At 32.7% G+C, this 23,855-nt stretch overlaps 1 protein-coding gene across 10 annotated transcripts in view; it reads left to right on the top strand.

The window, feature by feature from the left end:
* Positions 1-23,855, top strand: part of Trps1 (transcriptional repressor GATA binding 1) — a 239,188-nt gene that overhangs the window by 127,754 nt on the left and 87,579 nt on the right. For 6 of the 10 annotated variants that reach the window (XM_048802037.1, XM_048802043.1, XM_048802040.1 and 3 more), the window contains one exon: positions 6,907-6,939. The exons of the other annotated variants lie outside the window; for them this stretch is intronic. In XM_048802037.1, coding sequence (XP_048657994.1) covers positions 6,907-6,939 — 33 coding nt within the window. The remainder of the gene's footprint in view (positions 1-6,906; positions 6,940-23,855) is intronic. 10 annotated transcript variants of the gene reach the window in all.

The raw sequence follows: 23,855 nt of genomic DNA, 5'->3' as shown, positions 1-23,855 counted from the left end.
AATGGGTATAGAATATTTCTGCAGAGCAAGCTTTCTCTTTTTCAGGAGAGGCAGACATAGATTTCCACTGCATGAAGTGGTCAAAATAACATAGCCAATAAGGGCAGTCCTTGTCCTTAATATCAAACAATTGCTTAAAGCAACTTGTCACCAATTTTAAGATCATGCATTTTAATTAGTATAAAAATGTGGGAGCAATATTAATAGTGCAAATATATATGTAATTTTCCATCTGCTTCTTTTATTGATTTTTTAAAAAGTTTACTGAGATCAGCTGTTTTAAAGCCGTAGTTAAACTTTGTTTATGGCAGAGTTTTTTTGTTTTTTAAGAACTGATAAGCTGGGCTTTATTAAAATTACAAACATCAGCTCTGTGAAAGGTTAAGGTGGAGTGGTGAGGAGTGAATAAATGCCACAGAAATTCATAGGGCACTGGAAGTATTATGGCAGAGTTTTTAATAGCTTCTTATAAGTCTTTTTTTTACCTGTTTGCTCACATGACCTCCGTGGCTGCACTCACTGGTGTACACACCATATGTATTCTTTCCCTGGCTAGAAACTTGCATTGCCTTTAGTTTCTTGCTCATTTTTGCCTTGGAGCCAGTTGTCAAAACACCTTCTTTGCCAATTTTTCATCTTCACCTCCCTTAGTCACCATCCTGAGCACAGTTTTTCATCATCTCCTCCCTCAATCATACCATAGTTTCCGTAAACAGTTTAACTGGATGTCACCAGTGATACTGTTCCTATTTTCTGTCCTTCCCATGAGGTTTTTCACTAACCATTCTGTATCTTGATTTGTAGTCATACTTTTTAACTGCTCTGTGTGATAGAAGTCCATTCTTATTAGCCCCAATTTTATTTTGAAGTAGTTTCTACAAAAATAAATAAGGAGCTCTGTTTATCATCGTACTGTAGTACATGTTATACCGTTTCCAAAATTGAAAACTATTGTATATAAATAGATTAATGGTTCAAGGCCAGCCCATTAAGCTTCAACACTATTTGTCCACTGGGTTAATTTGTATCTTAATTTTTAAAATTATTATTTATGCCCCTAAGAGTCTAAGCACACTCTGAGAATGCTAGCATGATTGATAATGGTCCCTGAAGTTGAAGGTGCCATATGAGTGGATGAAAATTAAAGTACAGAGCAAAATTGTTTGAATCATTTATTACCATTTAAAAATGAAATTCAGTCTTGTGTTCATATTGTTGTGGAGCCACATTTTCTTATAATACCAAGACCCAGAGAGACTCGGGAGAGGTACCATGTTTAGACTTACTTTAAAGCCATGTTGGTGAAAATATGCTTAAGTGCTATTAGTTATTGTTAACTAATTTTCTATCATAAACCAATGCATACTAGTCTTACAGTTGCATTAAAAAGAGATTAGTCTAACAACTTTTGTCTCCTGAATCATCCCGTTTACCATTTATTATGAAGTTTAGTAGTTAACCTCCTGTTCTACTTTGCCAGAAAGGGCATATCCGTTTTTATGGTGCCTTATGGTCACTTATTGCTTTCTTCTGTAACACTTCTTAATTCTAAAACCAGAGAGAAGATGAGTAAGGAAAACAGGCAAATTTAAAACTCTCCTCTCAGACCTATCAACAAGCCATTGATTACATTTCAGTCTTTTCCGGTTTTACCTATCCATTGAAATCTAAGATGACTGGTAACAAAATCGTGCTTATTTCCTGGTAGAGCAATAGGAAGGTTCTAATTTGGGCAGCCTTACTCAGATCCTGACACTTTGAGAATGGATAACAGTGGCTGTTTGATTTTTATAGAGAGAGAACATTTTATCTGAACCCTGTTAGCTCAAAGGAGGTAAAGTCAGCTGAAATAAAATACCAGAATGGCTTCTTTTTATTAATGCTCAATTATCTTGAGTGTTTGGAGAGGTAAATATCTCCTCATCTATTAACTACATTTTTTTTTCAGTTGACTTTTCTCCCCAGGATTATTTCCAAGTGAAGGTATAATTGGCTGGTGAAAGGGACCTTTACCTCATATAGTTTCAGTTGTATTATAAATTTCCCATTACTGTATTAGAAACTAAGAAAAGGAGTGAGTAGAATTATAACTGTTCTTTTATTCTCTTTGTTCAAAGCTGCCATTGGATTTTTCTTTCTTTTTCATTTTTTTTAAATATAGGAACTCAGCATGAAAGATGTTGGGAAAATTGAATGTTTTATTGGTTAAATTGTCAGAAATATTAAGATCATTAAATATTCATTTTTCTGATTTTAACAGTGAACAAAGCCTCACACACATTTGCGGTTAAATTATTTCACCTTGTACACTAAAGATAACTGTGCATATCTGACAAATAGATGGTGTTATACTTACCTAAATGATGCTTTTCTTTTATGGAGCACATATTTCCTTAAGAGATTACAGAGTGTAAAATAAAGATTAAGTGGATGAGTAAAAATTAACAAAAGGCTGAAGTCAGAATAAAAAATAATATGGCTAAGGATTGAAATCTCTTTATGTCATTTATAGAATTAATACCTTCTCTTTGTGAAATTCTTGAACCCAAGAATAATGAAAATTGGGTTTATTATGAAACCTGATGTCCCTCAGAAAACTTGGATACGAGGACTATATATAGTCTTCATATGTACCCACAGGTTGTTGGACCCTTGAGGGAAACACAAGATGTGCACACTTTGGGTGGTAGGTAGCTAGAAAAATTTGTAAGAGGGAGACTCAGACCAATATATGTCTGTCTCATGACTTAAGCCATTCAGATTCTTTTACGAAAAATTCTTTGGTAAAAGACCAAGTTTGAGTTATTGTTCAAAATTGGGCTACTGGGCAGTGTTTCAAAGGTCAGTTTTGCAATTAATCCTTATGTGACTATCTAATTTATTGCTGGTAGAAACAAATAGCCTGGTTCTTTGCCACATAATTTAATGCAGTACAATCTGGGGATTCCTTTTCTAATATAATAGAACTAATGTTTTATTTTAGCACATTGTTTATTGCCTTCTCATACATAAGACATAAATTTGTGATATTCAGTTTTGATTATAAAATTTTTAAATTTCTGGTACTTTGGCCTTTTTGTCTTTCTCTCTCAAAATTAACTACTTTCTTTCTAGCGCTTTTTTTTTTTTTTTTGGTCGTTTTTCAAGTTATAAAAGTAGTATATTGTTGGAAAATAGAAGATAGGAAACCAGACTTAGGATATTAAAAGTCAGTAGTACTGATGCTTTTTGTGTGTGTATTGCCTACTAGTTAAAACATTTTAGTTTATAGAAAATGAAGCCTGAATTAGGTGCATTATAGTTATTACCAGTATACATTAAATGACATACATCTTTGAATATTTTACATATTTCCATTGTAGCTTCATTTGTCCTGATATTGTTTCCTGCCCTGAATACACAGTGTAAAGTCTTTACAGATCATTTCCTGCCCAACGTTATTTCTTAGTATGCACTTTGCTTATTACCATATTAGGTGAAAATTTTGCTTAACAAACAATTATTTTTTTAAGTCACATGTGTTAGTCAAATGAACAAATTCTCATTTAGATTTCTCTTAAACCCCTCTGAATTTCAGTAAATTTTATACTTCATTAGAAATTTCTATGCTATTGGAAATTATCTATAATATTTTCTGTCCAAATATAGCAGCCACAGTTGCAGTTGGCTATTACACACTTGAAGTGTGGCTAGCACTATTAAGAAACTAAATTTTTCATTTCTTTTTTTTTCAAACATTTTTATTTTTTAGTTGTAGGTGGGCACAATACCTTTACTTAATTTTTATGTGGTGTTGAGGATCGAACCCAATGCCTCACACATGGTAGGCGAGCATTCTTCCTCTGAGCTACGACCCCAGCCCTCATTTTATTTTATTTTCATTCATTTAATTTCAAATAGCCACATATGTCTAGTGCCCATTTTATTGGAGAAAAGAGATCTAGGATGATTAATCTTTAATCTTTGTTACCACTATTTCTGTTAGGTAAGTGCTATTAATCAAATAATATGTTCACAACTAAAACAATATAAGACCTAACCTCTAATAGTCTCACACTAATGCATATTTTGGTTCTTTAATCATCTTTGAGACCCTGAACATGTATACTGTTGATTGATCTATGTTTTGTGTGGGATACCTGTATCATAGTGTAGTTCAAACATTCAAAACTCCTCCTTTCAGTTGGGCACTTTGTTCTTTATTTTCCTTCTTCCTCAGAGATAAGGCTTCATCCAAGATCTCCCTCATGTTCTCCTTTCTCACTTGATTCACCACTCAGCTATGAGCATGAAACTCCTCTTCCCCTGATTCCTTAGTAGACCGTATTATTCATAGGAAACTTCAAGCCCATTAAGGTACTGACCATGCTGGTATATTGTGGACATGGGCCTTCCCTTAGCATAGAGCCTTGCTTGTGGCAGGAATTAGTGCATTCTGTGAATGAAGAAACGAGTGTCACCCATACCGTGCTCTTTATCCAGTGCAGGAAAAAGATATGACTTTGAAGTCCTTTCCAAAATCAGTTTTGAATTTTCTGAATTTTATTTCCATATATAAAAAAGAAAGAAAATAGTTTGTTTATAAAGATTAACTACAGTTGAGAGAAAAAAAATGGGCCAATACATTAAACAGTAATGGTGTACAGAACAAATTGTAAAATGTGGCATATGGTGGTTGTACAATATTTGTTGAATGAATGGCTTTGACAGATGCTACTATTTATTAATGGATGAAACTCAAGTAAAGTAAATGGCTACTTATATTGAACAACTAACTCCTATAATCTCTCATAGATTTGTAGAAATAAGTTATCACCAAATTTTAAAAATCACTTTTGTTTTCATTCAATTATATTATTTTAATCTTGAGTCAAATAAGATTGATAAATGACATCATGGATCAGAATCCACGGAAGAAGCTCTTTGAATCTTTGCCTCAGCATGTTGGAAATAAATGTGAAGACAACATGAAGGGGACAGTTGTTGCTATAGTTGCTACCTCACTTCTTACATTCCTCACTTCACATTCAGAAACTTTGATTCCAAGCACACCATCAAGCAGTAGTAAAATTGAAAATGAAAAGCAAAGGAATAGTTTCAAGAGTCCATCATATAGCAAGGTTGAAGAGTTATTGCATTATCCCTATTCACCCAAAAAACATGTTCCTACTGCTTTTTGTATTTGACCTCTTCCACCAACAAACTTTTTGGGGGAGGACATACCTTTTATGCTGGCTTATAATGATCAGTGCTTCTGCATTTAATCTTCACTACTCCAATATGAATGAGAGTGCTGGAGGTAGTTTAGATTCTGCTTTTCTGAACCTATCTTTTTCTGGACCATTGAATACAGACAAAACCTGACTGTATTTAAGTTGAGAAGTCACTGAAAATTGTATGCAAATTCAATTTTTAGGTTATTGAGTTACTGGCATTTTCTACTATAAGTTTTCTGGTTTAAGAGAAAGTTTTACTATACAGTCCCCATATGTACATAAGGAGAAGAACTTATCTAGTTTTGCTAAATTCACAATTTGCTAAAACACCTAACCAGAAGATTTTTCCTTAATGTTTAATTTCTGGTAAAATTGAAAGATTTATTTTGTAGATAAAATGCATCACATACTTGTAACATTTTGAATTTTGAATTTATTTGTGTCTTTTAATAGATGTATTTCTATATATTGACAAAAAATAAAGATCAGAGCTCTTTGAAACTAGGACCTCATGAGCAGTCCTATGAATCTTTATAAAGTTAGAGAAACAGTAACTTTTGGAATGGGATTATAAGCATTATTATAGGTTACTTATTGCTATAAGCAACTTTAAGTATCAGTCTTAGCCATGTAAAACTTTGTTGTCCAATATTAAGATAGTTATTGGGTGCTGGTTGATTCAATTTTGTTTATATACATCATTATTTTTCATGTATGCAATGTTTCAAGGCCATTTTTGTATTTCATTAGCCCTTTCTGTCTATTGATTATTACCGATTTCTATTGAGAGGAAAACTTGATATTAACACAGAGGGCATGTGTTTTTTTCTGATTTCATTCCTAGAAATATGAAAAAAATGCAAACAAAACAAATGTTTGAATTATGAGAACTCTGTGGTATGAAATAATTTAGTAGTCCATCATCATGTACCGTTATTATTGAAGAATAGACTACGATGGCCTTGTTCATGCCAGACTTCTTGTTTAATGTATACAGTTAGCATCCACATTAGCAGGTAAAGTAAATTCTCACCCATTTATCTGATCATTTTAATAATTGAATCATAGAAAGGATTCGGTAAATCCAATTGTGGATAGATTTTTAAGAAGCTTAAAATAAAAGGGCATTTGTAGACCTTAGAGATAGAAATACTGTGATACTGGGTGTTGTGATGATAGAGGCATTATTTTTCCTCATGATGGCTAAACAATTTTTAAAAACTGTGTCAGAAAGAGAATGGAAGATCCTTTTATATGTTTGAGTTTGGCACTAACTTTCTAAGCCTTCCAGAGGGCCAGTAATTTACTACAATTCATAATTGATTTGAGTAACCATCCTGATAGTTAATTGACAGGAAGAAAAGAAGCTCATTTACCATAAAACTTTAACCAGAGACTTAACCACATCATCGGATTTTGTTATTTTGATAGTATTTTGCCTAGCCACATATGAAAGCTCTGAACTCCTGAGAAACCACTGAATACTTAGGATAGAATTTCAGGGATCCCTTGGTGGTCTGTCAAACTCAAGTGTGAGCAAAGCTTGGGACAACTCCCCAGGTAGTCTGCATGGAGTCTTGAGGGAGTGCATTTCCCCATCCTGACTTTCACATGTATGTGTTCATAACCATTTTAAAGAAGAAAATCATAGCATCATATACCCAAATCTTACCATGGTGCATCTTTCTAGGCTGTGACTATCTCCCGGACACCAAACAGAAGGGTAAGTCGAACACTGGCTTTCTTGGATGTCACCTTCCTGACTTATTGAAGCACCTTAAACCCTTCTGCCTGTCACTGTCCTTTGTGTGTCTCACGTATTTCTGTTAACAGCAAAGCTTGCAGTTAGCAGTGTATTTGGAGCTATGCTGGGATGCTCTGTGAACAATCTTTTCTGCTCCCCTAAACTTAGTATCTCATCTTGTAAAAGCAAAATCGAAAAGTTCATTACAGAGATTGAGGTGACTAGAAAGAATCAAAGTGCCTGAGAAACAGTAACTTGACTATCTGTTAAACAAAAAGACAATGCAATTTTATAAATGAACATTGGAGAAGTAACATTAATTTTATGGAACTATAGATCTTTCAGAACCAAGGATGTGCTAACTCAAAGCATAGGAACTTACTCTTGAAAACCAAATCACTGTTGTCTGATTATATTACACAGAAAGTAAACAACAACAACAAAAATAATTTTTTTATTAACCTTTGCTCAAAATAGACTAAATCCAAAAGGACCAGTTTACCATTTTAAAAGGCATTACCATGTGTGTATAATTTTATCAAAATGGACTCTATTGTCATGTAGAACTACAAAGAACAAAAGTGGAGAGAAATGCATATCTAATTGTGCATTAATGTAATATGTAGTAGCAGAGGATTTACAGGCTTCCTTTTATATTATGTATAAGTCAATCCACTTGTCAAATTCTAACACATTTTATCACTGCTTTTCTGGTATGTTAGTTGCTGGTATTATTAATAAAAGTCAAATAAAGTTTACTTCCATCAAGACTTAAACGTTTTATAAATACTCAGGTTTTATCTTTCACTGTACTTTTTTTTTATATTATGAAACAATCAGGCACTTTACTTTGAAAAGTGCTTCTTTTTTAAAAATTTTCCTTGATAAAGAAGAGATTTCATAATTTGCTTCACAATTGAATTTTTATGCCTGTATTTCTTATAGAAAATCTGAATTACTCATAGTAACATGACTAGAGAGATCTAAGAGGTAGGTATTTAAAATATGTCTATCATCCACAGTCATTATAGTAGACAAGCAAAGCTCATAAATACTGCCACAGTCTTTTACAATCACACTCATTGATTTTACACTTTCTTAATGTGGGAAAAATTATCATGACCCAAAGACAGAGCTGTGCCATAACTCTGATAGATTGGTGATCAATTCATCAATACTTTATCTCACTGAGAAATCTATCAATTATCTAAAGATTATGTATTAACTATACAAAATTATGTTTAACCTAACAAACTACAGAACATAATTGTTGATATAAAAACATTTCTGTTAAACAAATAACTACAATTTTTACAATGGTAGGTGTTATTCCAGAAATGTTATCAGTTGTCCTTTATAAAAAGTTTAATTAGTCTCTTCATGAAGGACACAAAGCCAGTTTTTGCAAAAGAAAAGGTGTAACCTTGGTTTATACTTAGCATTGATAAAATCAGGTAAAGACATGCATTGTTGTAAATTCTACAGTATTATCAAAACAGCCATAATAATCTAAAGATTTACCTCAATTACATAAACCTGTATTTATATTCACATATAAAAATCTCTTGAGTGTATAGCTTCTATAAAGATTGCTATTTTTCTTTCTTAAAATATTAGCATATTTAAATTTTCAAAATTCAGTTTGTTTTCTTGGAATTTGGGGAAAATTGGAATGAATGTAGTTGTTAATCTGTGTAATGGAATCTTAACAGAACATTTAAAACATTTTCATATAATTTATTAATACAGACTTAAGAGATAAAGTCATTTCTAAATTTGATGAATACAGAAACAAGAAAGCTTTCAGCTTGAGTTCTTTAACTTTAGCATGGGTCAAGCGTAAACAAACACAAAAACTCACTAGTTCAAATCTGAAATTTGTGTTCTGTTTCATGGGAATGAAATGCATTCTTGTATAAATGAAGCAATGCAGGAGACTAATGAAATACAGTTTGTGTTGTCCTCACCCAACCGAGAGCAGAAGAGTAGTAGAGATCACCACCTGGTAAAGGATTCCCTATCTTTGCTGTCACCAGTGGGGAATAACATTTGCCCTGTGCACATCAGAACAGGAACCAATTGAGTAGGTCAGAAACCAGAAGCAAAAACAGTAACAGAGTTAGGATCAGAAAGAGAAGCAGAGACCACTGAAATTGAAGTTCTTTGGTAAATCCTGTTGTTTGGAGTTCACTCTTGGGGCTAAGTTAAGAGTGTTTTTGCTCAAATATTTCTGGCAAATGAATCCTCTTGGGCATCACAATGGAAACTCCAAACTGTCAAAAAATAATTTTGATAAAGTTTTTCATAAAGTTTTAAACATTCTACTTGTACAAATAGAGAATAAACACATACTAAAAATTATCTAAGTCACAAATAAGGGAGCTAGAAAGGTGGCAAAGTTGTTTTAAAGGAAAATTAGAAGAAATAGTTCACCATAAGTGACATTTTTAACTAGACATAAAACCAGTTAATATTATTCAATAAAGCAATATATAACTTTGGAGGTTTTCATTTCTTTTGAACAGATAATTAACATATAGCCTCACAAAGTCTGGAACCTTAATTAGTTTTAATGCAGCCACAGGTACATTACCCTCCCTACACCATTAAATGGTCATTTTGAGAGGCTGTTAAATAAATAACCCAGTGTTTGTCAAAAGATCATCTTACTTTTTATTTTGCCTCATTTCCAAGGTTTTGAATATAACATAACTTCATACTAGTGCTAATGAAGAAGAAGTTTTAAAAATGTTTTTGTTAAAATTAGTTTTGCAAAGTGTATTTAAGGCTTATAGAAAAAATAAGTTTGGCTACTGAATAGACTGTACTTATCTTGTAGCTTATTCTTCCAGCATGGTGATTGGCTTTATGGGGAATCCAAAGCAAGTTATGCAAAATGTGTTGAAAGGTAGATGAGCTGAGCTGAGTTAGGATAACTAATAAGCCTATGTTCTTTCTTCTCCTGCTTCTTGGTCTATTTGTTTCAATTTTCTAGGGTATGAAATATATGTATATGTGTATGTACAGAGCATTTCTGGAACTGAGACCTAAGGATAATTGTCTGGAAACCGCTGACAGGATAAAACCCCCATATAATTTACACTGCCAATCACAATCAGGACATATATTAATGCTGCTTTTTAAAAGTGTTTCCGTCTCTTCTGTTGATGAATTAGCAAAACAATCATGATTACATTGACAGGAAAGAGGTATGTATGTGAATCAGTGCCTAGAATCTAGATGTGTTTTTCCCCTTTTGCTAAGTTGAGCATTTTAGATGAAATCAGAAGGGGACTAAAGATACCAGGATTTACTGCCAAAATATAGTTATGGATTTGATGACAGATTTTTTTGAAAAGTGCATTCTAGACATTATTTTGTTTAATACATATTTTAGAGATTCGGAAAAACATTTAATCTACTATATTAACTATTCTTTTATACTGTCTTAGAACCTCACTCCTGAGTCTGTATTTCAATAAATATATTAAATGACATCCTTTGAAAATTCTGTTTAGTTTTCGTTTCTCCTTACATTATTATAAATGTCTACATGATACAAGGTGGAACTTTCTAAATTTAAAATTTTAACATAGAAAACAATTTATTTATGCCAAGGCCTATGAGCAAATAATTTAGTATATTGTGTATTGAATACATTGGGAAAACAAAATACTTAACATTTTAAAATTACAACACGTTTTAAGTTTTTTTTTTTCAAACTAACAATTATCTATTAAAATGGACTTAAAGTCACTAAATAAATTATCTTGAGAAAGAATCTTTTTTATTAGATTTTGGTTTATTCCTGCCCCTTAACTGAAACATGATTTCTAAAGGCAGTATATTTCAAATTTACGTTGTGGTTTTCAAAGTTAATTAAAAATTTAAGTTCAAAGGATTACTATAATGAGCATTTATGAGTAAATCCTTCCTCGTAATATTGTTAAGAAGTTATATTCATCCAAATGATGTGTTTCTACTTAGTTTTGCATAATGTGTGCCTTTATGACTGAAATTTCATTTATTTTTTTGTGACACGTTTGGTTGTTTAGTTTTTGCTTTTTCTCCTGTCAAGTTCACTGCCCATAAAAAAATGATTATAAATTAAGAACAATAAAGTAACAAGCAAAAGAAAGTTCTGAAATACTGCCATAGAAATAATACATAAAAGAAATTTTAATGAAACATCCATCACATAATTTTTTTGGACATGTGCAAGTACATACATTGAAGTGGTCCATGCCATTTAGAAAAATGCATAGGAAAATGTTACATAATGACATGTAAAATAGATAAACTGAGCAGTTTATAAAAGGCCAGTGATATTCGTGATCCATGCATCTTATGCCTGTATGAGTGTTTATTTTACATATGTCTCCTGAAGTTATGTGAAAATAGGTTTAAATTTCTGTTAATTTGTGGTTGGCACAAAGTTGGACAGGAAATGTCAACATCACTCTTCTGACCTGTGCTTTTCTTTTTCAGATGGGTACATCTATGCTATACAGTGTTTCTTCAACTTAAATAAGTATATTCAGTGTCCCTAATATTTTTTTTGATTTATATTAGTATTTAGAAGGCTGAATCCAGGTTTTGTGAGCCTAACAAAAAATTTGGGTTCCCCTCTTTAAGAAAAATAATTTATAATTTTAGATACACCATTAGCCTACAAATTAATATTCAGTAAGAAAGAGCAAAGAAATAAAAGCAAATTGGGAAATTTAAAAATTTGACAAATACCATACCTATCATGAAAATCCAGAAGAATAACATAATTTTTTTTTTGTTAATTATCTTCCTGAATCTTTTTCCCTCAGATATCTGTCTTTATGCTCTGGGATTAGACAAGAATTTTGTAAAATTTTCTAAAGAGAGAGCAGCTTTTGCTCTAGTCTGAAATAATCAAAATGTGTTATTGATAGTATTGGATGGTTTCCTTAATCTTTACAACTCATAATTGTGGTGATATCAACTTTTAGGACTGCCAGTCTCTTTGGGACCACCTCCATCAAGTTTCCTTCATATATGAATCGTAAGATTTGGATATATTTTCCGCATGCTAACTCTGTCTCTATAAATTTCTCTTGTACTACCAAGAAGCTTCTAGTACTGGGTATTGTTGGGATTTCTTATTGGAATGTGACCCCTGACCCTTCATTCCTATTCTCACTCCTGGTGTGGATCAGATGGGTATAGTAGTAGTAAGAACAAGTTCGGGAGCCTTTTCTTCAACAGAGTGGCTCACTAAATAGTTCTTTTGTATCTAGATTTGTTATGATTTCTTACAAATTTTGTTCAATGGTCAGTGCTCAGAATTAACTATGGTAGAACAGACCCAGTGAACCAGGAATTGAAAGTGTCAAAAAGTTCAACAACCAAAGAGGCCAATCTTTGTCAAGGTCAAATATGTGGAGTCTAGAATCACAGTGGTAAAGGTTGGAAACTAATGGAAGATAGTCACATCTTTGACATTTTGTTCTCTCCAAAGTAGTCTAGAAATCAGAATTTGGACCTTTAAACTTGAATGTAGTTACTAACCGTGTTTTGAGATTGTTTTCTTTCATGCTGAGAGACAAACTCTTTAGAATATCATCACTCCTTCATACAACTTATCTGATCTTTCTGTTTCCTCTGTGTATTCAAGTGTGGACCCTCTCCTCACACCCATTTTTATGTTTTGATATTGTCGTGCCAGGTAGCTCTTCAGAACCCTTATGACATCCTTTGGCATCTTTACTCTTGCTGTTCCTTTAATAATGGTTATGTAAAAATGGCTTGAAACAAAAGGCTTCAGAATGATTATTCTGATACATGTTCTTCATATGGTCCTAAGAGAAGTGTCTTGTTAGGTATCTTCCAAAAAAGTAGTGTATTTATGCAGAGCCTTTCAGAGACTTTTAAAAAGTGAGTTTTTTTGCATGACTTGAAGAATAATTTGGATGTCTGTCTATGATAATAAGAACTCAGTGACTATAAACTGGCAATTCCACTTTGAAGCTTCTAGAAAGAGAGAAATTCAATGTTTTAAAACTATTTATTAGGAATATCAAAGCAGAAAATGTTCCTTACCTTTGATGAACAAGGTTATTATTCTATATTTGGATCAACAATCTCATATTTTGGCTAAAAAGCACAAAATAGCACTAGATTGCTTCTTGCATTAGTGACGAGTATATCAAAGACTATGAAAAAGATTTTTTTTTTACCATTTCCCTCTTCATGCAAAAATAAAAATGAAATAGGATTTTCTTCCCTACATTTCAATCTTTTTTATCTATTAATTTTTCAGATATTGGATAAAAATGTTTATAAAATTGTTTCAATTCAGTGATGCAGGGTTATGTAGTAAAAAGAACCCTGGCTTGGGATTGGATTAACTGTGCTTTATTCTTAGCTTTGTGTAAACTTGCTCATGTTTTAACCTTTATGAACCTCACACTAATATACCGGTATTGCCTCCTTCTGCATTTGTTGTGAGAATCAAATAATAAAATTCACATACAAATGATGAGCAAATGTGTCATCCCTGAAATTTTTAGAAAGACATTAAGCAATGATTAAACTTTTAAATTCTATTTTTCTTGTTTTTATTACTGATAGAGTTCTTACATTATAGTGCAGGTCTCAACAGCAGCATTATTGACATTTTAAGCCAGATAGTTCTTTGTTGCAGACTGTTCTGTGTGGTATAGGATGTTTAGCACCATCACTGGACTGGAAGCCAAGAGCACTCCTTTCTCCTGTCAAGACAGCCAAAAATGTCTCCCAACACTGCCAAATACCCCTTGTGGGCAAAGTAGCCATCTACTGAGAACCACAGATGAAGGCCATAATCAGTGGATTACTGAACAAACAGTTACAAAAAATCAATTAAAGCAGGCAACCATTTAAAAAGTGAATATCTTAAGCATTTTAACTGCAACCTAAGCATACAGAATATGCGCACATTGGTTCTTGAAGTGGTAGCTATTTCTTGAGTCAGATTGGCTAATGGAGACTTAAACTTCTCTTTTTTACTCAAACAGTTGTTTAATCTATCTTCTCCAGTTTCAGATTTCATATTTTAATGATGAAATGAGACCAAAAAGAGAATTGCGAAGTAATCTCAGGGTAGAAGTCTTCTAAATTTTGCAATGTGTCTCAGTCTTTATATATATCATCATTTCTAAACCAATATTATTTTTCTGGCAACTTATCTTTGTTGAGTCTTTTTAACTTGGCTTTCATTAAAATATTTTGTTTCTTTTATATTGTGTAACATTAAATTTAAAATTTCCTGTCTTAAATTTCTCAGGAATATTGTAATAAAAGTATATAAAAATATAAAATGTAAAGATCAGTCTTAAATGCAAGATTCTGTAATGAATATTTTCAGTTCATTTGCTTATTTGAACAAAGGAAACTCAAATAATTTCAATATCGATGACACAATTTATTCATTTTATAATCAGTTTAAAAATTCCTACTGTGATAATTTTTTCAAAATGTGTATTAATATAGCATTGTTGCCCCATTAATAATAAAAGGCACTTTTTGTGTTTCTTTTCTTTTTTCATCCATTTCATATAATATTTTATTAAAGACTTTGTGAGTGTCAATCATAGGCTCAGAGAACTGTGGTATATGTGGTTACTTAATGGTGTACTTTATCTAGTTTGCTTTTAAATTGGTGATTGCCAAGTTTCCTGTACTGTGTCATTGGGAAGACTTTGGAAAGTTTTTAGGACATGAGAGAACAGAGCTAAAGAAGATAATAATCTCAGCACACAAATTGATTTTTACTCTGTCATGAATCTTATTAACAAATAACAAATGGTAATTGACAGGTAGCCTTTAATATCTATCCAGCTATTGAAGTGAGAATGCAGTCTTGAAGTTAGCATTCAGTATTTTTCATAACTGGAGACCAGGTAGGTATATACGCTTTTGGTACTCTATAAAGAGATTGTTAGACCATAATTAAAGATGAGGCAGTTTTTCTGTTTGTTTTTTTTTTTTTAACTTTTATCTGTCCATACCAATTATAGAACAGACCTTTGTTCATATTAATGTTCATATGGAAGAACAATCCTCTCTTGGGGTATGTGACCTTTGACATTTATTTGTTAATCAAAACTAGCTTTCCATTCAAACAAGAAAATATAAGAGCATTTAGAATATTTTAAAATTACGAAAAAAACCACTTTAATATAGTATCAACAAGAAATACTTGTATCCTGATTTAAATCAGTTACATTAAAAAAAAGTGTTGATGTGTTTTAATGAATGTTAAGTGCCAAACTAATTATTTTTTAAATTAATAAGAAAAGGATATTTGGCATTACATTCAATTTATACTTTGTGGGAAGATGTGTAGATTTGGCTAGTCATTGATTCTTAAAATCTCTCCACATAAAACGGTGAATTAATTCTAACTTTTTAAGTGCACTTGTTTATGTTGCTATATAAAGTTGCTGAATCTGTGTAGATAATGATTAACAAAAGAGTTTTGTCTTTGAGAAAATATAATCTCCTTTGTGTCATGAAGATCTTAGTAATAGTTAGGGAACATTAAACAGTAAAGAGTTTGGACACTGAAGAAGTATCTTTGTCTTCCTGCTATGACTCTCTCCAATTTACTCTGTGCCCCTGGAAAAGTTGTTTCACTCTCGAGTCTACAACAAATTTTCCTTATAGACTATCTTTCCTTTGATTTTTCTCAAGAATGTACTTGATCATTTCTAGAGGTTTTCTTCAGTCTTAGGCTAATAACCTTTGTCATGTAGGAAACACATTTTAAAAACCCATCAAAATCTATCCTGTTTTTCCAACATTGGAATTGATACATGCCATTGGAAAGATCTTGTGATGATAGATGTCATGCATTTGAACACGAGAACATTTATGACAGCTTGAAATCATGATTGTTTCCTGTCCTATCATAGCAAGTAATTTTATTTAGGTTCCTATTTTTGTTTACATGGTATTTATTTGATGAATTAAAGTGGATGTATTTGGAATTGCATCATATAATAGTTCACTGCAAAATTAAACTAATTTCTATTAATGAGAAATGGCATCATTATAATAAATTTGAATCATTCTGTAAAATATTTTTTGCATGTAAGATTTAATTGTCCTATTAATAATTTAAAGAAATTTTCAAAAGTAATTCATGACACATTTAAAACACTATTAGGAGTGCTAATATCTTGGGATTAGATCATGAAAGAAAAAAGAAAGAAATCTCAATTTAAATAAATTCTCTTATCAAAACAAATTTTAAGCGCTCTTCTGCCACTTACTCTCTTTTCAATTAAGATTTTAAAAGTGGTTTAGATAACTTTTTACTCTTAAGTTTATGGTGGATTTTTATGTCAAAACAGTATTTTTGCTTTCAACTTATATTTAGAATGTTCACCTCCTTCCTTTGTTTTCTAGATATTGATCTGATCATCCAGTTTAATTCTTCATAGCATTTATTTCCTGAGAGTTTCTAGTTGTAAGTACAAAACAAATGGCATTTGTGAATTAATCAAGATTGTGATTGTAAGGTAAAATTATGAAGGTTTGAGCCATGTATTTCTGAGGATATTTTGAGTCTTGGAGCACCAATCAGGACCTGGCAAGCAGCCAGGCCAGCAAGTGGGGGCAGAAGACAAGCCCAATATAGACTGTCTAGTACAGTTTCAAAACTGTGAAGGTGCATGCAATGGATCCATTGAAGAGTGAGATGATGAAAATTCAGATGTGGACCAATGGGCTACAAGTTCCCTACATTCCCAGCTATTCTCAAAAGTATGAAGGAAAGAGAATAGTCTAACTGAAACTGTATTTCCTGAGAATATATTTTATGGTAGGTTTCTGTAAGTTGGTGCGGATACAAATGTTTATATTTTACATGTCCAGGTCTAGTGCTAGATTATAAGCCCTGTTAATTTTTTTGTGCCAGTCACATTCCACATAACTGTATTTGAGTCAGAGAAGTTACATAATTTTGGAGGAAAAACAATAAAATTCTCATGGAAATATTTTTGCTGCAATATTAGAACAATCTTATGATATATATTTAAGAGATGTTTTTAGAGGCAAGTATACATACAGTATACTTTACCTTACTTTGCTGCACACAAAATTTAAGGATATGATAAGATAATGTCAAATAAATAAAATACTTATGAGAGTTTTAGGAGTTTTTGGTAGAAGCAGAGGTAGAAAATATAGTATTCTCTGGCAAAAAATATGATAGAGTGATTCATTGAACTTTTTCACTCCCAAATATGGCTTTTTAGCTCAGGAAAAAAGAAGTGATGCATAATTTTTTAATTTTTTCACATACATCCATATTGGAAGGCAGGTTAAGTTATTTCTGGTTATAGTCTTCAGAGAACAATGAATATTATTTCCTTCATGGTAAGGTCCATTTTAAATTATGTTAATTTATATCATTCATGAAAAAATATGACCAAAATTTGGATTTATAGTCTGCCAGTTTTCATTTTTAAAAACAAACTAGTTCCTGAGGAATGCAGGTTTTTAAAAAAGGCAACTAAAACCTCAAAAAAATCTCTCCTTTTTGGTCCTTTTATTGCTTAAAAAATTACATGAACATACTGTTTTTAAATTTAGGCTTTAAAAAAATTTCCTCATGCTGAGTTCTTGTTTGCCAAGTTTCAGTTTGGAGAGAATTTTTATAGCTTTTATAAACCCCTGAAAATAGAAAATTTTAAATGGAAATTCTTACACACCCTTAGTGAGGGCCACAAATCTCGCCACTACTTCAGAATGAAGGTAACTTTTCATTATTTAGGAATGGCAGCAGTGGCTTGATGGCATAGTTTTTTGGAGGACTGAACTTTAGTTTTATGTTAGCTATGTTGTTGATATTTAGCTATGTAGATAAAATTTGTATGTGGTAAAACATTCTTAAATTTTAAGTGCACTTTTACTCAATTAAGAATAGTTATATGTAAAAGTCTGTCTTATCCATCCTTTGGATATGTCAGATATCTTTTAACAATTGAAATCTAACTACTAGGTGTGGTTTTAGATAAACTCTGGAAATTAGATTTGTTATGGTTGAATTGATCATAGCAAGGTATCTTCAGAAGTACAAAAGATACCCTTTAAAACCCCTGTTGTTTCACTTCTGTCTTGAAAACACAAATCTAGAATATGTTAAGTCTTTGTCAAGTCCCATTTGGGTCTCACTTCTGTTGTGGGGATATTAGATCAAAAATCTCCCTTTCAAAATTGATAACTTCTTGTGGCACGTACAGCGGCAACCAGGGGTCAATTTTAGATTAGAGAATAGAAAGGAAAGATAGGAAATGGTTGAAGGTTTGGGCACAGAAAATGTTCAATGCTGGGAAGAAAATGAATGAGGTGCACACCCAGCCAGGACAGTTAGTCATTTTTGCATGGACCAATGCAAAATTGAAAAAGTACTGCCAAAAAAGGCCAATTAAATTCATGCATACCATTTCAGTTAGGTTGTCTCCTTAGAAAAAGATTTCCAAGTAGCAACATATATTTATTTTGAACAAAATTTGATAGAAGAGCATTTCAGTAAAGTAGAAAATTTGCAGACATCTGCTAAATTTTCCTCTAGCAAACAATCCACATTGAAAGACACAGAAGTCTTTGTTTTTCCTAGAACCTGTCTGTGGCTCTTTTCCTCTACCAAAAAGACAATAAGTTCAGATTTGGGAGGAGATTTACTTTTATAACTCTTGATATGTATACTTTTGGGCAGAAGCACCCTAAAAGGAAGACCAAACTGTTTTTGAGGAAGGGCAACTCTAAATAAGAAAAATATAAAGCAAACTGCTATAACACTAATACCTTGTCCTTGAGACAAGTACATGAATTAGTGATGGAATATTGCTAAAGTATATCCTGAAAATCCTTTACATTTATTTCTTCAATTGAAAGAGGCTTTTTAACATCTGTGTCTGGAACTAATTCTGATAACCTTGGCATTCAGAATGGAGATAAAGCATAGATATCTTCCCTCAAAAAGCTTCAATACAGCAAGAGGAATTATCTAATATTGATAAATAAAGCAACGTGACATCTGTGTTGAATTCCAAATTGACTTGTTGAGCTGCATAAGAAGGTAAAAAGAAGGGGCTTATTTTCAAGATTGAAATGCATTGGGAAAAGACAAGGTCAAACCAAAGCATGACTCAATGCAAAAGATTTTCAATCTTAATGAAAATCTCTTTCAATAAGAAATTGACAGGTAAGGAACAGGGTCATTGTTAGAAGTTTAACATTCTTCTGGGGTCTAAGAGACAAAGTCCTAGAGAACTGAATTGTATTAATAGCTAGCTTAAAATTTATAACTTAGGAAAAACAGATTAATAGCTTTTGGAGTAGAGCCTGAATTACATAGGATGACCTGAGTTCTGACATGAGTGATCAGTCAATTCAGTGTCTGCAACTATACAGCTTTAGGAACTCTTAAAAGGTTCCTTTTTGGCCCCAGAAAAGGCATCAAAAGGATAAGTCCATAACAAGCCAGTTACAGTATATGTTTGTGGTTCTTCGTGTTTGTCAGGAGCCATAAGCAAGTTCTCTGTTTATTTTATATAACTCACTTCTTTTAATAGATTAATTTCTTTCAAACTTCCCTAATGAAAATTCTATTGGGATTATTTTTTTATTTATATATATAAAATGACAATGTGTCTTTAAAGAAGAGAAGTAAAAGGTATGACACACTTAGGTTGCTTTACCATTATTTGGGGTATATAAGAGGACACATGACTAAATTGAGCTTTGAAGGATGGGCAAGACTATGAGAAGTGGGCTGCACTGGGAATAGGGTGGATGCTGGAGGGGAGAGTTCACGGTCTAGTTGAGATCTAGGAGATCTGTCCCTCAAGGTAATAGGATTGAAGAAAGAAAGGTGGAAAGCTTGCATATCAGGCTAATAATCCGAATTTTACTTGTCAGGGTATATTCATTGATATTTTCAGATGAGAGAAATACTTCATGCAATTAATCCTGTGGCAGTGTCAGCCAGGATAGCAGGATTGGGTAGGACAACCCCTGGGAAACTGGAACAAGTATGACTAGGACAAAGAGAAACAGGCAGGGCAATAGAGTGGGGCCACAGCTTCAGATAAACTGAAAAGGATGTGACACAGATGGAAGAATTCCCAAGCCTCCATGAGGCACTAGACATTGAGTAACAAAGAATTCGAAGAATGAAGAATCCCTCAGGTTGAGCCTGCCTTACTAGAGACAAAAACACTTCCAGTTCCTTCTTTATTTCCGGTAACTCATTTCTTGCAACAGATCAACTTTCAAACTTCCCTAGTGAAAATTTTGTTTGGGTTATATTTTCTGTTTATCTCCAAAATGACCAGAAATTCAATTATCCTTGAAGGAACTATTTCCTGCATCACAGATGATAAAAAATAGAAAATACTAACAAAAATTGATTTGGGTTGTTTAGGTTTAATATCTGGTCTAAACTAACACATTTCACTAGCAGTGTGCCACATACACTGTAAGACCCTGCCATATTTCTGGAGTCCTTCCCCATACTAGACAGCAGCATCCTTCATGACAAGTACTGATATCTTACCTGACTCTGTGGCTTGGCCCTGAATTTCATAGCTGCAACCTAACAGGTACTCCAGAAATGATAATAAATAAATGACAGCCTCTTGTGATTTTTTTTCACTTGTTGGTTTGTCATAAGTCTCCTTTGGGAAAAAGGGCATGTTCTGTGAAGAACTCCTCTGCATCTTTAAACACATGAAAAAATGAGTTTGCCTTAAGGTAAAATACTTTGTAGCATCACTTATCACTACTTCTAGAATGTTGTCATTCAGAAAAAACGTAGGCTGTGCAACAGTAATTACTAGTCTTTACATATTAACAGTGTACAAAGTCATTGGGAGAAATTTTAAGGCACGTGGGAGAATATTTGGTTGGCTAAATATTTTTGCTTAATTCAGAAGAAGCTGCAAATTCTGTACAATTGGATGCTCATATTTTAAAACTTGTTAGAAATGACCAGTGTTCAATCTTTGCATGATATGCTGAAAGAGCATGAGAGTCATATACCCCCAAGAATAGGTCAGGGATTGGAGAGTGTGTAGACTCATCTCCAAATGGATCTGGCCTCAAGAGTTCTTCAGTAGTGAGAAAATTCTAGAAAGGTGTAGGTTCAGAAACCACAGCAGAGTTACAAGAAAAGGTTTTCTAGCTTCTGTTTCTTATGCCATTCAAAAAGATTTAGAAGGAAATGCAGCCAAATTTAATGGTTGTTACCTGATGAAAAACAGACATCCTTTGGATTATCCTCAAACCGGACTGAACAGGACTAAATGCAATTAGAAAACTCCACTGAGACCAAGAGGTTTGAGGAAAACAAATGGATACAAAACATGAACTTACCATGTTAGGTAACCCATGCATCTTTAGAGCAGCATTATAGGAAAATCATTAGAGAAATTTACAATAGCATGAAGTGCACAGTAGATTCATCAGCTGAAGATATTACTAAGTCAATATGTTATAGGAGATATGGAGAGTTTTTATGTCATCTCTAAAAAGAATGGAGGGTTTTTTTAAGCTCTAATGAGATGATTTTTATATTCTAACATGTTTAATCAAAAACCAAAAAAAAAGACCATGCCATCTATATTGATTCCATTATGTTTATGATATTTGATACTTCTCATTTTGAAGACAAAATGAAAAATTCTTTGTATATCCTTGCAGTAAATTCAGGCTCAGTTCTCAGATATGCTTAGCAGTAATTTCTTCACGAAATTAAATGCTAAGCATATCTGTTTAATTTAAATAAATATGCTAAGGACTTAAAGGACATTGCTATTCAAGAGAAGGTGACATTTTTCTTTTTTATGTCAAGAGGGAAATTATTAGCACTTGTTTTCAAAGAAGAAAGTACAAAAATTATCATGATATAGAACTTGTTTTTGAAAAACTAGGTAAGTTCTTCTAGGCACACCCCTGGTGAATGAGAGTATGGTTTAGAGTCATAAGCAGGGCATTGGGATTCACGGCCTATGCAGAAGCTTTACCCTTGGGCAAGACCTAGAGTAGTTGTAAGAAAATGATTTATGTGTTGTAATAAATGTTACTTCTCAATCTGTTTGCTTGTTCAATGGTTGAGGTCCCAAAAGAAAAGGTCTATCTCAAATTAGGACTGGCATGTATTATCTGTCAACTTTATATAGTACTGTAAAAGTCATACAGCTGACAGTAATATTAGCAGAATGTTTTATAGATTTTGTACTGTGTGAAGCTTTGTATGGGTGAGGAGAGTCTGTGGGTCTTTGGGGCTCTGTGGTCCAGGATAAAGTTGCGCGTAGATGAGTCGTCTCTTTGCTTCTTGGTAAATGAACATCTGGCTCACATATTGGTTCCATGTGTGAAAATGAGATCAGCCCATATAATGACCAGAATCAATCAGGCTTCAGCCAGGGAGTAACATACACTGGTCTTGATTTGTTAGACAACCAGAATTGGCAGCACATTGCATAATTTGGCACCAATTGACAAAGATTAGGCTGTTTTGGGGCCCTGGACAGTTATTAATTTGAAACCCCCCTTCAATATTTTGCAGAGTAAAATCAGCTGTAACTTATTTGTCCCAGCCTCCTCCTTTTCATAGGAGCTCTAATTGTTTTAGACAAACAAGTGAGCTTGCGGCCTGTTCACTTTACAGGGAAAGACATGGATTCTTTGATCCATACAATATTCTTTAGCTCAACCTTGGAGCTATTTACTGAGGAGATTTATTTGCAGACAGACAGTAGAACAGTTCTTTGTGAATAGGAGTGAGTACAGCTTCCATGGGTTTTCAGCTCAAGTTTCTGCTACTTACTACAAGAGAGATAAAGGAAACATCTTTATTTTTAAGCCACATTATTTATTTTCTTCTGTATTTTTTATTTGAAACTGAAAATGCTTTAGACTTTGATCTGTCTGCCCTCTCTTCACACTTTACATTTATTAGAGCAGAGATTGAACTCAGAAAATCACCAAATATCATTTCCTTTTTGTCCTTTGCATACTCAGGAAGACACTTAGGAGATTATAAAACAGGACAGATGTTGGTTGTAAACATTTTGCAAATGTGTCTCCTTCCCTAGTTTTCAAGTATAAATGAAACTACCTGGCTGAATGAACAGTAGATATTTGAAGAAAAGCAGTAGCCTTACTTGTCAAATGTTCTTTGAAGAGTCCATTATTGATACCAAATACATTTAAAGATACAGTCTCATTTACTTTGAATTTAGATAATGATATTTAGGTATCTAAACTAATATTTAAATTTCCTCCAATTAAATAAAAGTTATTTGAACAGTCTCTTAGTGGTTTTTATGTAACCAACTGGACAATATGGTAGTAAAATAAGACAGTTCCATAAACATGTCTTTATAATGTAATGTTGTATGAGATGAGTTTCATCAAGACTGTTTGATTTCTACTTTGCACAGAAGAGAAAAATGATGAGTCTGATTCATAAAATCAGTTCTAGAAATAATTCTCAATTATAAATTATATGTGACAATGAATTATTCAACTATATTCATCTCAGAACTTAATTTGCCAGGCCTTTGATAATCATTATATAAAAAGTCACTTTCATTTTATTTCCCCCTCTACATCTTCTTTCCACGTGTTTTTCCCCTGTAAGTTTGTAAATTAGAATTAAAGTGTGTTTCTTTGGGAAAAAAACCTTTCAGGATCTTACCCTGGATCATATAGGCCATTAACATTTATAGTATTCCTCCCTTTGTATTTCTTTTGAATAATTTGACAAATAATTTTTAGAAAACTGTGAATGGCATTATATAAATATTTGTAATTTAATTAACAAAACAAACTGCCTTCACTGAAAATAAAATAAAATATACTGAATA

This window comes from Marmota marmota, unplaced genomic scaffold (assembly GCF_001458135.2).
Source record: "Marmota marmota marmota unplaced genomic scaffold, marMar, whole genome shotgun sequence".
Lineage (NCBI taxonomy): Eukaryota > Metazoa > Chordata > Mammalia > Rodentia > Sciuridae > Marmota > Marmota marmota.
The sequence above is the reverse complement of the archived record's forward strand: the minus strand, read 5'-3'. Positions and strand labels throughout refer to the sequence as shown.